We start from the raw sequence: 18223 nt of genomic DNA, 5'->3' as shown, positions 1-18223 counted from the left end.
TTTTTCCATACCAGAAACAGATCTCATCTCCATGGATTAAATAATCGCTCACATTCACGTACATATCTTCCATGAGTGCCACTCGTCTGAACGACTCTAAAACTAAGGGGTGCAACCAACCGTCTTGCTGCAGAATGAGCCAGTTGCCCAACAACATTTGCTTAGAATGGAGGATGATGAAGACTGGTTTGCTTGTCCTGTCATTCATACTTATGAACCCTAAATTTTAATAAATAACAACAGCAATAATAATGGTTGTTATATGGTTAACATTTAATTACTTACTAGAAACTGTCCTAAATGCTTTGTCTGTAAGACCTCATTTTTTTCTTCAAAACAATTCTTTAAGGAAGATACTATTATTAACCCCATTTTATAGGTAAGGAAGATGAGGCAAAGTTTCCTTGGGTAAAGGAACTTGCCCAAAGTCACGCACTGGGCATTAGCCAAGAGGGACTTGAATACAAGATCTTCTGACTTCAAAGCCCTGCTACGCTGCTTTACTGGTAACCCCTAGAGTTAGTGGAATGGTCAGAATCCTTCCAAGACAGCTCCTAGCTATTTAGGACAGACTTTTTATACAACCTAGGGAAAACAGGTCAAAGGAAAAGTTATCTATCACCCCCTCAGCCAGCACTTGCTATGCATGGGTAAAATCGGTTCAAGCCTCAGTATCACTTTCTCAAGAAAACAGAAATCCTTCTTGGAAGGAAAATCACATGTAAAATTTTTGTTGTACTTTTCACAATGAAAACGCATTCAGATATGTCTTCCCTGGTTTCAAATTACCTTCTCTGCCAGCATCCAATTAAAACAATGAATGCAAGTTTCCAATAGCCTCAGGTAGGTGTGGGGCTGACACTAGGGAGACCTTTGTGACAGGTGTGCTGACAAAGTCCTCATTTGGTTCATGAACACTTTAAACCTCCAAACAGCTAGTAGTATATTTTTTCCTCTAGAAAGTCTTAACGTATGATTACTCAGAATGCCCAAGAAGTCAGCACACAGACTTTTCCACAAATAAATATATAGATAGATAGAAACAAATAAATAAAAAGGAAAGTTCAAAATCCCACAATTAAATATGTCTGTGATCCGATATTTTGAATGTGTGTAGTTTGGACTTCCCCCGCAACGTCCAGGATGCACGGTTAGAGGGAGTTTTACCCCCTTCTCTCCCAGGAAGAGTTCTAGGAGTTGTGTAATGGCAACACATTTTCTGCGTCTCTCTGGGGAGGATATTTAATTGGTTCTAATCATATCTATCATGTATTAAGTGCTTACTCTTTTCCAAACACTTCTTAAATTTTGAAATATTTCTAATCGGTACACATCTTAACAATAATAGGTCTTTATATCTACGGCAACCATGTTGCCTGAATCTTCAAATGTCCACTTTTTATCTGTCTCTGCTTGCTATTAATAAGCATGGGATTTATTTTAATGTGAGCTGATTTTCCTTAAGCAAGACAAAAAGAATCCATAAGGGCAAAACCCAACAATGCCCTATCTTTTCACCAGTGTCACTGACTGACCCATTTTTAGGGAGATACTGTTCTCTTTCCCCTCACCTCTCAAGATGCATATGGGTCTTATAAGACTTCTCCACCAAAGTGGCAGAGAAGGTGGCAGATATACCAGCAAAATAGCCAGGAGTCATCTGACACAGCCTGCACAAGCATTAAAATTCTTCATAGTTCTTGTTGAGCTTTTGAATTAAGCATCTTGCATTCTAGTCTATAACAAAACCATGTTTGTTTTACTGTAAACAGTAAGTGGTTTTTCCTTAGAATGTATAGATAAATGGCTGTTACATGAATGTGCCCTATGTTTAAGCCCAGGTTTACACAGCCCTCAATACGCTGCTGTGCTTCTGGTGCTACAAGACCTTAGTCAAAAAGTATATCAATTTTTATTTTAAGGGATGATGACCTGTAGCTAATGTTACAACTAGGGATCACGAGCACTATTAGCATTTAATTGTCTGACACAAATGTCTACCCCTCATTCTACCAAAGCAGATGTAAAGCAACTTTCCCCAAAGTAAATCTTTTTTTCCCCAAATGCCTTCCATATTATAAAGTGATAATGAATTACTCCAAGAAAAAATTCCAAAGACCAAATTGAGCACTGTTCTGTGACAAGGTTCTGAGGCTGACTCAGGTTTAGCAGGATGGATGTTAAAGTGCTAAGATGTATAGAATCATACTCCTTAGCAACAAGTTAATTTTATGTCTTTCCTAACCCTAGAATATAAATCTTCTCCAAGAACATAATCTTCCTTCTTTTATTTCTTTCTTTTGTTTCTTCCTTTCCTTTCCTTTCTTACTTACGTTGTCTAGCCCAGATGAACCATAAAGCTCTACTTTATCACTAGGTGGCTCTAGTCTGAATTTCTTTCTTAATTTCATGCTTTAAATTATATAAAGTGAATTAGTATCTTGCTTCTTCTATAAGTTTAAGATAATCTATTTAGAATTTACTTAAGGAAGAGATCCCTCTAGCAACAAAGAAGCAGCAAAATAAGGAACAGAAGTTCAGAGGACTAGGTTGGTATGGTCCTTAATATGTTATATAGATAGCTGGTTTCCTCACCTATCAGAGAAGATCAAGAATAACGTACACAAAATTTCCTTGCAAATACTGTAGCTTGAGTTAGTTTCAAAGCACTGAGCTAATTATGTTCACATTCCAGAGCTCCTGATTTCACTTCCCGGTTGAATCACATGGCTAAGATACCTCAGGCGATGAGACTATAAATTCAGCAGGACGATTTCTCAGAGAAAATAAAACCCTTTCCTGAGGATCAGGATACCGTGTTGAAAGTTTGCATGCATGGAGCCTACGGCTTCCTCCAAACACAGGGTAAGCAGAAATACCATAAGCATGCTGTCCTCACCTGGGTTGGGAGGCATACAAACACAGGAAAATTGAGTATTGTAGCCCACTTTGAAGTTGGAGTTGATGGGGTAGTAATCAGCTAGCTTGATCATCTTCTTGAAAGCATCATAGATAAAGATGAAACTAATCAGAGAAGAGAAGCCCTCTTCAGTGAAGCGAGTGAAGTACTGAACCAAGAAGCTGGCATCAGTGGCCACCAAAATGAGACACATGAAGGCTGACCACAGGCCAATCCAAAGGCGAAACTCCAAGTAGTCAAAATTATGGTCCCTGGAAAGAAGGCAGAAAGGCATTTAGACTCCTCCTCCAAGGAACACAAAGAATAACACAAAACTACCAAATGACTATAGAATGATTGTTAAAAATACAAGATCTCTTTTAGCCACTATATATAAAGCTCATTCTTGATTTTATCCAGAAAGTATTACCTTAAGGATTTGGTCTAGTGACATTAGGCTACCACTAAGAAATAATTCCAGAAGTTTGAGAAAAGTACATCAAAAGTAGTCATAACATTTGAATGTAAATAACTCATTAATTTTCTTCTTGTATTCATCCTTTTATCATTATACAGTGTCCTTTTTTACCTTTCTTTATGGCCTTTGTTTTAAAGTCTATTTTGTCTGATATGAGTATAGTGACCTCTGCTTTCTTGTCATTTCTGTTTGCATGAAATATCTTTTTCCATCCCCTCATTTAATTTTCTCATTCAAAACAGACAATCCCTGCCTTTAAAGAATTTACAGAATAAACAATTTGAAAGCGTAACACTGGTACCCAGCATGTGCTCAATAAATATTTGTGGGCTTTCTGCTTAAGGAAGATGCTAAGATAAATATGTTCTCTGTCCCCAAGTCATCGAAGTCTACTGAGGAAGACAAACTGATAAACATAATCACACTATAAAATACTAAGTGACACAAAGTTCCCACAGAGTGTCACAGAAGAAGGAGTAACTAATTCGGGCTGGCGTGGGTTGGGGGACAGATAAAGTTGCAGAAAAAACTCAAGGTATTTAAGGATAAGTGGGAACTTTCTGGATAGACCAGGGAGGGCCAAGCCGGGAAGAGGAAAGAGTACTCAGAAAGGCAAATGGCATGAAACTGTGTGCAATGCTCCCTGTGGACCAAGTGCCACCAACACAGGGAGATGGGATCAGATATGTAGGCTGTAGTTAGATCAAGAAAGGCTGCATTGCCATGTTACCACTAGACACTACCACTCCTCTTGAAGCTCGCTCACAGGCATGATAACCTTCTGCTGAAGCTGTGTGTGAAGCACAGTTTTAGAATAGGTTGCCTCCATCTAAGTGGGCCATTTTTTTTCAATGCCCTTTCCATTTCTTACAAGTAAATTAGTTTAAGATTCACATTTAGGAAAAGATGGGTCAAGTGTTGACATTTTACCATTTCATATTGATTCTTTCAAAATTATGTGGAGAGTGTTTTAAAATAGTATTTTTCTCATCATTTGCAATGCAAAAGCAGTTACTGGTAATCTCATTTCTTGTGTGAGAAAAAAATAAATCAAGGATCATGCATACTTGAAGCTCGATGGCCTTGCTTTTAGACAATGAGTTTCTGATAACTGACAGCCACATGTTTTAATACTTTCCCAAAGACATCGTATCAACACTTTCATCATCAACATCCCAGCCTGGGCCACCAAGAAGTCTTTGATTGATTCTTATTAAGAACCTCCTTACTAATATCCATGCTTGTCCTGCTCAAAGCCATTTTCCACATCACAGCCAAAATGACCTTTTCAAATGTAAATCAAATGTCCCAGTTTAAAATCTTTTGGTGGCTTCTCCCTGCTCTTAGAATAAAATTCAAATTCTCTACCTAGCACAGTGCCCGGAGCATAGAAGGGTTCCAGTAAAGAGTTGGTAGATGAATTAAGCCATGCCTGCAGGTTACGACTTGACAGGGACAGTTACAGTACTGTCATTGGCTGATGAGCTATCACAGGTAACCAGACGATGACCAACTAAAAATTTTACTAAATATTAGAATTAAATTTGCTTAGAGTTCATGTGTCAACTTGACTAGGCCATAAGGTGCCCAGATATTGGGTCATACATTATTCTGGATGTTTAAGGGTGGTTTTGATAAGATTAACATTTAAATTGGTAGACTTGAGTAAAGCAGACTGTTCTCCATAATGAGGGTGGGCCTCATCCAGTCAGTTCTTCAACTGAATAGAACAAAAAGACCAGCTTCCTTCAAGCAACAGAGGACTCTCCAGCAGGCAGACTGCTTTTGGACTTGATTTGTAGCAAAGGCTCTTCAAGCAGACAGCCTTGGAACTTGAACTGGAACATCAGTTCTCCTGGGTCTCCAGGCTCTGGGTCACCCTGCAGGTTTTGGACTTGCCAGCCCTCTATAACTGTGTGACCCAATTCTTTATAATAAATCTCTTATATATGTATACACACATCCTATTGGTTCTGTTTCTCTGGAGAATCCTGACTAACCGCCAACTGGTCAAATATGCCTCATTTTATAGATGAGGACACCAAGGTCAATGGAAACTAAGTCATTTATCCAATGCCAAGGCATTTTTTTTTTTTTTTTCGGTACGCGGGCCTCTCACTGTTGTGGCCTCTCCCGCTGCGGAGCACAGGCTCCGGACGCGCAGGCTCAGCGGCCATGGCTCACAGGCGCAGCCGCTCCGCGGCATGTGGGATCTTCCCGGACCGGGGCACGAACCCGTGTCCCCTGCATGGGCAGGTGGACCCTCAACCACTGCGCCACCAGGGAAGCCCAATGCCAAGGCTTTAATGGCAGAGCTGGACCAGAAACCAAATCTCTGTACTCTTGGACTGCTCCTTTTAAAAATTCCAGCACGGTTCCTCCTGTCCAATTTATATTTAGCTCATGGTAGGGTGGGCCTTAAAGTCACTGTCCTCTGTTTCCTTCTCACCAAATCACACAAACTGGAATACATTACCAAGGCAGGAGATTAGTAACGCTTGGGTAGAAAGTTATCTTCTATAGATTTCCTGAAATCTTTCTGAAGACATCTTTGGCATTCCCTCACAGTTCCCTTTACGTCTGGAACCCCAGTATTTAATCTTATGCATGTCTTTCTGAGATAAGTAGACTCAAGAAAAAGCTAAATTCTAGGAATTTGAGATAATTTACATTATCACACAGTGAGTCAGAGCTCAGAAACAGTTTTATTACTTCTGAGCCAACAGACTTTTTCCTTAAAATAAAGTTTTAAACAATTATCTAGTTTTGCTTCCCTAACAAGATGAAAGTTAGAGCCATCTTAATTTGTTCTAAGAATGCTAATGGCTGGTTACAAAATTGATGTTTACAAACAGGATGAGAAATAAATCTAATCACCAGCTAATGGTCAGGAACACTATCAGTCTGAATACAAAGGGGCAACAAATGCATGTATAAACTTAAATCTTAGGACCTGAACAATATGCCAAAATAGCTCCTCTAAAATACTTCAATACTCCCAGACTGGCTCTGTAAGAATAACCCAAATAAAATCACTAATACCAATCACTCCATTAGGTAGGAAAGTGATATGTTTACAACAGCAAGAAGAAAGAGGAATAAAAGATGAGGAACTTCTTTAAACAAGCCAATCAACAGTAATGACTACAATAAAAGGCAATGTTACATCCAATAAGACTATCAGTCCCCTTGGTGCCAAGTTTAAATAGCAGTTAAGTTATAAAAAGTTACAAGCTCTAAAAAGGAAATGGTAGTAGAGACCAAAGAAGCTATAGTGAGTGAGAAGGAGAAAATGGGCGCATAGCCTTTTGGTAACACTCAGTGTTTCTAGAGATTGTAAGTGATAGTTTTGAGCAGCATAAACCCAAGAGTACAGACAAACTGAAGAACTCACGTTTGAAGCATGCTTCAGAAAACAGCCACTGACAAATAAATATAAACTCCCTAAACTAAATGATTAAATCCAGGAACTGAATAGAAGAAAATCATAATTTGAAGGCCAAAAGTAAACTGTTCATAGAATATAAGAAAGAAATTATTAAATGACCAAATGACAATTATACAGGCTAAAATCCAACTTTAATTATGAAGTTTCTAAGTGGCTTAGAACACTGTTAAAACCTCCTTCATTCAGATCCTTCCTGAAGAAAAGGAAAAGGAATCTAATTCTCTATTATTGGGATAAACGTGTAAAAATAGTGCAAAAGAGACTGCAGAACTGGGGAAACAAAACTACGTGTTCTCTGCAAAGTTGTGAGCTATTCCTTCATTCTGTTACTAATTTTAAAAGGTGACAGCATATCATTCATATGCTTTATGATTCCCCAGTTTATAGGGCAAATATTAAAACCTGTATTCCAAGTCAGAGATAAATCTGTGGATTATGTAGAGTTACTGTTTGAGTCCACTGAACTCATAAAACAAGGATTTACCTATTTCTCCCAAAAAAAAAAAAAAGGTAAAATATGATGGGGGAAATCAGGGCAAAACATAGTAAAACAGTTTCTTTACTGAACGACTTCTCAGATCCCTCACTACGCTAAAGTGCAAAGTGAATGACCAAGAGGGGGATATAATATAATGTACAGCACTTCCCAGACTTACCGGGATCACAGAAGTTGTTTTTTCATGGGGTATCTAATGAAACTAGTAAGTGATGAAACACACTTTGGGAAACAGTGATCTACACAAATACTCTGTGTCTGTATAAAATGTTAGCATTGCTGTTATGATATGCAAGCAAATGATATAGTATTGTGAATTAAAGAACAAGGTTTGCCACATAAGTGTCACATGTTGCCCAGTGATGGATTTAAAACACAGTTTCTCAAATGTTTCTTGTTGCTTTACAACCATTTGAAAATAAATCACTTGAAACTATGTTTAAGCTTCCAAATATGATGAAACAGAACGGAAAGTGAGAAAGGAACTTTCTTAGTGAAAGGAAATAATCTCTATCCTACAATCATCTAAAGCAAACCATGATGCAAACATTTTCTGTAGATTAAGGCTCTGATCACATTGCATCCAATAAATCTTTCTGCAAAGGTTGCACATGTTTGTTCCTGTTTATAGTACATGCCTGTTTAATCTTTCCACAAAGGCTTTCTTGTCTCCCAAAATATTTTCTTAAACATATATAAACTGTTTGACTCTTTCTATAAACTGACATGAGCAGAATTCTTTCCAATGGTCCTCTGAGAATTATGATGGAGTGATTTGTAGTAATGATCTACAGAAAACATAACACTATAAAATTTGGGACTTTAAATTCTTGGAAGACCCTTGCTTTTCTTTTCAACCCAGTTCTCAAAACACTCATTTCAAATTCTCATCCCCTCCTCTCTCTCGTGATCTTTTTTGATGGCACACACAGTTTCAAAGGCCATTATATGAATCTTTATGTCCATGAGGCATTAAGTAGGTAAGGACATTTCTAATATTAAAATCCTAGAAATGTATAACAATACAAGTATATTTAAATTCCAACAAGGAATGTTAGCAAGTCGTATGAAATTCTGCCATCTGTCTGGGTATTGAAATCTGCCAGTAAAGGCAATTCTCTCTCAGACATATTAAGTTCATTAGAAAGAGACCAGAATTCCCAATCTGATTCTGAAACTATTTGTGTGCTATTGTGGTCACTTGGATAATTTGCTTAACTCAATTTTCCCCTTCTTAAAATGATCCATCAACTTCTAAAAGAAAATACTGGTATCACAACTGTCATGCCCAGTAGTAACGTCTAGTGATTCCATAAAAGGCGTAGGCTCTGGAGTCAGAAAGCAGGAATTCAAATCCCAGCCCTGCCAACGACTGGTGATGCAACCTTCAGCAGTTTGCTTATCCACTCCATGCCTGCTGTCTCATCTATAAAACAGGAGACAGTCCCTACCTCATAGGACTGCTACAAGAAATAAATGAGGGAGTGCCTGTAATGTGCTTAGGACAATACTTGGTACATGGTCAGCACTCAATAAGTGTTAGTTGTTACTCATTTGAGTCTAGAAATGTATCTTTAGTTAAGAACGCTGGAATGGGGGTTAGGAGCAGTGGACCACAGGAACACCCAGTCTCTTTCACAGACGAGCCACGTGACCTTGAACAAGCCACTTCATTTCTCTAGTGTGTCAGTCGGGATCATGGCAGGAAACAGAAGGCAATCTCCAATGGGATTCTGAGGAAAACTTAACACACGGACTATTTACGGAGGTATGAATAACAAAAAAATGGCAAGTACTCAGGGACTAGCAATATCAGGAAGCCATTTCTGACCCCTGGCTTGAAAAGGCCAAGGAAGTAAGAGTCACCAGAGCCTGGTGAGGGCCAGAGGCAGGGGAGAGGAGCCACCTGACAGGGGCTACACTCAGAGGACAAAGGCACACTGCCAGACTGCCTGGTGAAGCAGAGGCAGTGAGGTGGGAAGCAGACACGCCCTGACCTCTCTGCCTGCCTGTGCTCCTGGGGCTCTGCAGGAAGCCAGAGGGCAAAGGAGCCTGAGTGCTGCAGTCCACAGCGGCCAGCTTCCAGAGGCACAAAGCAGGACAACAAGGCAGAGAATCATGGGGGAGGGCAAGAGGTAACAGAACATCGCAGCCTCAGCTGAAGCAAACGTAAACACGTGCTGAAGGACTTAATCTCTAAGGGCTTTTCAACCTCCAAATCTTACAATTCTCGTATTCTGTTATGCCTAATTACTACTCTGTGCTCTATCTAGACTACGAATGGTCCACAATTAAACAATTCTAATTTATAGTTATATATGTATATACATACTTGCTGAAATTAAATAGAAGCCTCTCAAAAACTAGAACAGGTCCTGTGCTGCTCAAAATAGTGAGTGGTTGACCAGCGAAGAGGCAAAAGACGGCTCCAGAGACAGCGGTGCCCAGGAAACTCTCCAACACGCCCTAATAGAAAGAAAATATAGGTGTTAAAAGAAACTTGTCTTGTTTTCTTTTCATGTGTGATGTCACTAGGGGAATGAAGCCACGTGAATATGCTATTATGATGGCTATCGTAAACATATCAAACATAAAGAATAAAGATTCTTACCAATATGAATATTACCTTTTATTTCACCATACATGCGATTTAGTCATTCCTGCCTACTCCAAGGGCTGAACTGCTCCAAAGAACTATAATGACTGTAATGACTAGTGGTTGATTGCAGAAGGCAAAGGGTGACTCTGATCTACTTTTAAAAATATTAATTGAAGCTTCTGTACATAAAATTGTATTATAAAATCCCACCATGTGCGAAGAAGTGATTTAGTACTTTTGGTGGCATTTTTCTCTCTGTGGTTACTTTCAGTGTTTGTTTTAACCAGATTTCACCTTGCACATAGCAGGTACTTATAAGTAGCTACTATTTTTTTTTTTTTTTTTTTTTTGCGCAGTATGTGGGCCTCTCACTGTTGTGGCCTCCCCCCGCCGTGGAGCACAGGCTCCGGACGCGCAGGCCCAACGGCCATGGCCCACGGGCCCAGCCGCTCCGCGGCACGTGGGATCCTCCCGGACCGGGGCACGAACCCGTGTCCCCTGCACCGGCAGGCGGACTCTCAACCACTGTGCCACCAGGGAAGCCCAAGTAGCTACATTTTATGCATAAAAGCTATTTTCTACAGAGAAAAGCTTTTTAAGTGAAGAGGGAGCAAAGAGGAGACAAAAAAATGATTTGCCTTCTACCTTGCAATCTCTAAGACACCAATTCCAAACAAAATTTCTTAGTACATATTCAGTGTCCAATGTAAACTTATACAAGAGCTTCAAGAGCTACTTTAGAGGAAATAAATGCACGGGGACACGAATAACTAAACCTTTGTGGCCACATGTCCCTGAAGGTGTATCTCTGAGAAACAACCTATTATTTCCCTTTAGCATAACAAGAACAAATAATTTATATGTGTGTGTGTATATATATATATGTATGTATATATATGTATATACACACATATATACATATATAAAATATCATATAATATACACAAAAGTATGATAAAGAAATTGGTTTTTTAAAATCAACTTACAGAACTAAACTAAGTGCTATCCTCACTCAAAGGCCATCCTAGCAGAACCTTATTATAATGATTACTTAAATTTTTGTTTTTTAGGCTAACAAGAACCCTTCATTCAAAGATCAAACATCAAGGGGAAGAAATATATTCTGTAACACACGCACATCCCCACCCCACGCCCCGCAAAAAAAGCATAAGCAATAGGATATATATTTTCCAAAAATTACTAACAAAGAAGTTAAATCTTTTCACCTTGAAGATATTGCATACATTAAAAGAATGCATCACTAAAGACTGAACAAATGAAAGAAAAATGTCAAAATATTGATATATTTTTTACATGGCTTCAAAGCCAGCTATATTTTCTTTAGAATGACATTAGCAATAGTATATCCTCCTCTTTTAAGGGTAGGATTCAATTGGGAAAACAGGGAAAAATCCTTTAGCACAGCATTATGTAATAATGGGGTTGGGGTGGGGATGGCGCAAAAAAGCAAGAATTGACAAGTAATAAGACTGGCTCCTCACACAGTGAGCAGACACTTTGTAAACAACTCAGTACAACTACTTCCGTCCTCACTGTCTAGGTCTGAAGTCTGGCAGGTGAGTCTCGTAAGTGGACCCCATTTATATACTTGTGAACTCCACTGCATGTTTGAATGGTGCCATCTCGTTATTTTATAGCCATTCCACACATAATCACTGTGTCCAGCTCATTTTTCCTCAGGGGGGCAGCAAGCAGAATAACAAGCAAGGCTAACAGAAACAGGCTGCCTTTATGTAGAGAGAGAGAAAGAGGCTCCCCTGTGCCCCCAAAATAGTATTAGTCTTGATCGCTTATCCGTGAAGATACTGAGTTTCAGGGGGTTAAATGATATGAACAAATCCACACTCACTGTGGCACAAGTTTTTGGAGTATGGTTACCTGCGCAACTACTACCACACCCTTGGCAAAGAGAAAAGGTATACCTTCGGCTGGGATTTTCTTAGACTTGCAGTCTTTTACCTCCTGTGCATTGACATTGGGCTTTTTATGTCTTTATCATTTACCTTTCTTTTTCATGACTTATTTTAGTGTGTGTGACATGAAAGGGTAGGGACTGGAAGGCTCTGCGTGGCAGGACAAGCCACACTCTAGGGACACGTGATAGGCAAAGTTTCACTGCATCATTCTCTATCAAGCATGGAGGAGCGACTATTTCCCATCACTACTGCAGGATCAAATTACAGCACAGCCTGAGTGTAAGAGAGAACACGAATGAAGAAATGAGGAATGCAAGGTTAAGAATTCTCTACTTGGTCTGACGTGAGGGGCCAGGGCAGGGTCTCTGGTGTCATCCATGTTTCTCTCCCTCCCACTATGCTATACACTATCCCACCACATGCTCTGCAAGCACCCAGGAAACACTAAAGGAATCCAAGAAGATGCCCAAATCACACCCTACATCCTGCTTATCAAAGGCTAACAGCCATCACTGCTCATTCAGTAAAGATAACAACTCATTTCTTCCAGAAAACGGCTTTGATTTGTGGAAGTCATGTGACTGTTAAAAAAGTAGAGTACTTTTATTTTACTACTTGCTCCTTTGGTAAGTGCTACAGTTTCCATTCTGTTACTGACAATTTTATTTTATTTTATTATTTATTTATTTATTTATTTAGTGGTACGCGGGCCTCTCACTGTTGTGGCCTCTCCCATTGCGGAGCACAGGCTCCGGAGGCGCAGGCTCAGCGGCCATGGCTCACGGGCCCAGCCGTTCTGCGGCATGTGGGATCTTCCCGGACCAGGGCACGAACCCATGTCCCCTGCATCGGCAGGCGGACTCTCAACCACTGCACCACCAGGGAAGCCTGTTACTGACAATTTTAAAACAGAGACAGGTGATTTATTATACACATTGCACTGGAAACTTGCTTAAACCCAGAGATGTTTCCAGTGTTTTTGAGAAAAGAACTATTTTCACCACATTTTGACATGTTGCTCTTGACAGTACAGAAATTTAAAAAAATAATCTCATGAAATGAATAACTTTAACTGTAACTAGAATTTAAAGCAATTTATAAAGTGAACTATCAAAAACTCCTCTTCTGATTTATTACAGTCAGTGTTCACTAATATAAAAAAGGAAATAATGTGTGGATGTGTGTATTTTTAATAGCTATAGCTTATAAAGACACTTCTACACCTGATTTCCCACAGAGGAACAAACTCCCTAGCAATTCATGAGAATGTAGATGGCTGAGCTCTGAGGGGTGGCAGAATCAGGTGCCACAAAGCACTCCAGCTCCATTTTGATTTGGCTTTTATTTTATTTCATTTCCAATTAGGTGATGTCCACTGTGGAACAGAAGAAAGAGCTAACAACTGGCCCTCAGGAGACCCAGAGTCTAGACTCTGTTCTGTCACCAAAGAGCTGATGATCTTGGGAATGTCACTTAACCTCTGTCCATTTTGGTTTCTTCATGTAGGAGAAAAACATCAAGGCAGTTCAGTATAACAATGGACTGTGGAGTCAGACCACCTCAAGTTGATATCTAGACTCTATCGTTTACTCCACTGATGACTTAAGCAAGTTACTTAACCTCTCCATGCCTCATACCATCCGTGTGAATATTAGATTAGATAATGTGTGCCAAGTGCTTAGCACAGTCACTGATAGATATGTTTTTGATGAACAGCAATATATACATAATGTATCTCTTTAGATATGAGATGAGGAGGCTGAACTAGGTCTCTTCCAGGTGTTTCAGCACAAAGAGCAGGTCTTGGACTCAGGGATATCTGAGTTTAAATCTCAGCTCCACCAGTTATCAACCTCTCTAAATCCTAACCGTCTCCACAATAAAATCAATGGCTATTTCACAGGATAATTATTTGGACTGACTATGACCATACTATAGAAAGACCTAAGAATAAAGTAAAGATGCAATAAGATGCTGGTTCCCTTCTCTTCCTGTTTTCTCATCTCCTTCTTCCCAGTTTGCCTCTATTACTTCTCTGTCCTTCAAAGGAGGAAGGAGACGGAGAGTGACAGTCAAAAGGAGTGATATGAAAAGATGAAGATCAGTCCTCAGAGGAAAAGGGGGAGAAAAGCCTCTTTATAGATTCACAGTGTTTCGCAGAGCAAAACTCCAACTCAACAGAAGCCTTAGAGGGCGACGGCTACAGCCATTGATTTTGTTGCTTCTTTTCATTCCTTGTGTTACTAAACACATAGAATCAACTACAATGAAACAAAACAGTTTTACTTTACAGCAGTGAAGTCAAAATCCACATCTAAAACAATTTATGAACATTTTTCTGCTCACGTGAGGGTATGACGTTAAACCAAAGATGGTCCTTGTCCTACAGAAGAGCCAAGAAAATCAATCCAAGTCTCATAATAGAAAAATCAAGCATAAAAGAAATCTGACCATAGGAGCAAGGTTCTTTAGGAAAAAAAAAAAATCCAACCATGATTGGTAACACCAGCATTTTGTCTTTGAGCTACTTGTGACAAGGTCTGCCAGGGCCATCATGCCTGTCATGGCTAACACAAAGCAAACACATTCAAAATGATAAAACATTAAAAATTTATGCTGTCTACTTTGACTTTATTGCAATTTAGTATCTTTAGTATCTTCATATAACACTAAAGAATGACCTTTGTTGTTTTGTGTCCTTCTTATTAAGAAACGTATTACTTGGATTAATAATTAATCCAAATGCAAAACTGCCTTAAAAAACAAAAGATTTTCTATTTCTTTGGCAATTTTCAACCAAGTAAAACTTGAGAAAAAAAATATTTTGGTGGCAATAAATGCTAAAATAGTCACCAACACTATTGCTATATTTCAAGCCTTTTTTAAAAAATTGTCTTCTAACCATAAAAAGAAATTTCGGCACGTGTTGGTTGTAATCTATTCAAACTGTGTAGAATGTTGATTAATTAAACTTCTCTAGATGAGTTTTTGAATCTGAAATTTAGCCAAGAAAAATGATGCAGCCTAATGCCATTTAAACATGGCCACTGGAAATAAGCAGACAAATCTGAATTACCTATAGGAGTTTTGATGTCAGATCCCCGACATAAATTAGCCAATGATCAAAAATAAGTGGAGAGATGATGCAAGTATCTAAATTAAATTTGAGTCACAGGAGAATTATCTGGGAAGGTTTTTTTTTTTGCTTTGTTTTTTGGAGTTTTAAAAAATAAACAAACAAAACGTTCTTTATCTCTACTGTGAACAATTAAATCAGGATCTCAGAAGATCAGGTCTGGGGAATCCACAGTTTTTCAAAGTTCCCCAGGTGATTCTCATATGGTCCAAATCTAAGGTGCAGCCATTCAAGCAACCTTCCTTCCTCTATCAAAATAAGAACCACCTGCTAGCATGGTTAATGATCGGTGGTTACACAGATCATTCATCTATACTAGGGAAGAAGACTGGATATACAACCCTCATTTTTTACTTTACCTGTGTAGCTACAGACTATAAATCAATGATTTCTGTCCTGACAGATCACAGCTGCCAAGTCCTTAGTGTGCCATCTTCTCTGCCTGAAAGTGCTTTGTTGTCATAAACAGGATTTCTGTTTACACTGCCCAGCAGGAACAGCAAAAAGAGGGAAGACTTGAAAGACGAATTATCTCTCTGCTTGAAGAAAAGTATGAGCCAAAATCTTTACCAAAGAGTTTCAATTCCAAGTCCAAGAAAATGGATGAGCAAGTAAGGGAGGCTTTAAAATACTGTTTTGTTTGAAGAGCTGTGAATATGTATCTAGATCATCTGAAGTGTCCAAACATCAAATACCAGTATAACCTTACACAAAAATCAATTCCAGATGGATAAAAAATGTAAATGAAAACATAAAAGAACTAAGATATGTGGGCAAATATTTTTCTAATCTTGGGGTGGGGAAACCTCTCTAAATACATCACGAATATAAGAAACTATAAAAGACTGGAGATTTTGACTACAGAAGAATTGAAATCTTCACAGCAAAAGAAATCATAAATAAGGTTAAAAGATATGGCAAACCTGGGGGAAAATGTATCTGTGATATTTCTGACAAGCAAAGGGAACACATCCTTATTATACAAAGAGTTCTTATAAGTCAATGAGAAAAAAAAAAGAAAAAAGAATGCCCAAAAGGAAACTATTCCAAGAGTACAAATATAAAGATGCATAGGTAAGCAATAAAGCGTGTAAGGATATTAACTCTCACTAAAAATCAAAGAAATTTAAATTGAATACGAATGAGCCATCATTTTTTCAAGCCACAGAATGAAAAATATGAGAATATGAGACAAATCCTGTTCTTGCAAGAGTGTGAGCAAGCCAGCACTCTTGTCATTACTGGGAGAAGTATAAATTGGTATAACCTTTGTGGAGTGTAATCTGAAATAAATAACGAAAATAAAATAGGTATATCCTGCAATCACATGCTGCTAGGAATTTACTCTAAGGAGGTAATTAAGAAGAATGAAAATGTGGTTAAGCACCAAGTTTGTTTACAAATGAAAAAACTGAAAAAAACTGAAAGTCTACTAATAGAGAATTTATTAAGCAGATTATAGCACACACATCATGTGTATAAATAGATGCAGCAGTTAAAAATGATGTTCAAGATCGTATTGAAGTGGAAAGACTTCCATGAAATGCTAGTCATGTATATGATCACATATGATCTCATTTACATAAATCCTATACACTGATCTATCTGTTTACACATGCATTGCAAGACATACGGAAAGATATTCATGAAAAGGTTAATAATGGTTATTTCTAGGTGATGGATTTAAGAGCAAAATTATCTTCTATGCAGTGTTACTGTATTGTTTGAATTTTCCACAATGTATAATTACATCTCATTAAAAATAAAGCTACTTCAAAATAATTTCAAGCTAAACACAAAATAATTTTAGAATTTAGTATCATTTGGGATCTCCACTGCTGCCCAAATGACTATCATTTTCTGATCACCAAGAAAATAGAGTTGACAAAGGTCTTAATTAAAAAAACAACCAAAAAGGTTTCTGGCAAATGAAATTTGATAAAAAAAATTATTTACCTTCAATCAAACAGGTTTAATTCAAAACTTGTAAATAAAATGAAGTAAATTATCTAAAGTTAAAGTTCCTTCCAGGGAAAAGGATGACCAATATCCCTTGCAGTAAGCAGTGCAGCACCCTTTGCTTTGTCACTGAATACACATTTATTTTTTCCTACCACAGCAACCTAATTGGATCATTCCAACAGACTATCCTACCTAACTTTTTGAAACTAGAACATGTTTCTGGTACAGATTAACATGTCACCTTCTATTTCCACTTCAAGGAAGAAATGCACTTTGGTTCCAAAGTGCAATATTCGGGTAAGGTGAAATTATTGTACAGTCCCTCATGTAGTAAAGCAATTATCAGCTGCTTTAATCCTGCTGTTACAAAGAAGTATTTATCTCATCAAGGAATATCATATATAAATAAGAAATGATACATTTGCATCTTGAGTAGATTGATCAAATATTCTCAGCACAGCAGTATGTTAAAATAAAGTCTCAAATTTGGAGATGCCAAATTTATATTTATAAATGTTCCTTATTATGAAACAAGTTCCCTTAAAATGTGCTCTGTTAGGCTCCATAAATATCACAAAACTCACACAGTTCTAAAAATCTTACTGTATTCTTTTACTAAAAGGTTTGTGAAAATAGGATTATATTTACTCCTGAAAAAAATTTAAATGACTTTCTTCACTCAGTCTTCCCTCTAGACTGTTCTCAGTAATTCACAATCAACAATGTCGATTTAAAGTAAAGCACTTTTCTGCGTTCCATGAAGCTCAAAAGAACAACTTTTAAACAACGTAAAGACTTGCTATCAAGCATCAAAAAACTGTTCCTTATGTCAGTATCTTACCCATAGACTAAGCTATCCATAAATATTTGTTAAATCAACATTTAACAATTTAAAGCATCTAAATGAATAGGACAACCAAGAGTAGTAGAAATATAATGCAATGAGTTCGCATGCATGGTCACAGAGAGTTTAGTTGTGAAAAAGACATGTTTTTAGCATAGTGAAGATAAAAGCCCTTGTTTACTTGACAGTATGGCAAGGGGAACAGAGGATTATTACAGTGGGACTTACTGAAAAGGACAGTAAGAGAATTGCACAGTTCTCAGACCTCAGAAAGCCTATGCTCTGGTCCTTTGTCTTTAACTCTAAGAACAGGAAACAATTACAAGCCAGGGCTAGATCTCAGACAAATATAAGGTCAACTCTTGGCAAAGCAGTTCAGTTACTCCCAGAAGCCCAGGCTGCCCACACTTAACAAGGAATCCAT

The 18223-nt window shown here is 38.1% G+C and overlaps 1 protein-coding gene across 8 annotated transcripts in view; it reads right to left on the bottom strand.

Moving 5' to 3' along the window:
- Window positions 1-18223, bottom strand: part of SLC4A4 (solute carrier family 4 member 4) — a 354361-nt gene that overhangs the window by 77252 nt on the left and 258886 nt on the right. For all 8 annotated transcript variants that reach the window (XM_060299449.1, XM_060299452.1, XM_060299447.1 and 5 more), the window contains 2 exons: window positions 9654-9787; window positions 2900-3171 (listed from right to left, as the gene is read on the bottom strand). In XM_060299449.1, coding sequence (XP_060155432.1) covers window positions 2900-3171; window positions 9654-9787 — 406 coding nt within the window. The remainder of the gene's footprint in view (window positions 1-2899; window positions 3172-9653; window positions 9788-18223) is intronic.

The sequence above is a fragment of the Globicephala melas genome, chromosome 5 (assembly GCF_963455315.2).
Source record: "Globicephala melas chromosome 5, mGloMel1.2, whole genome shotgun sequence".
NCBI lineage: Eukaryota > Metazoa > Chordata > Mammalia > Artiodactyla > Delphinidae > Globicephala > Globicephala melas.
Note: the sequence above shows the minus strand (reverse complement) of the source record. Positions and strands in the feature narration are given on the sequence as shown.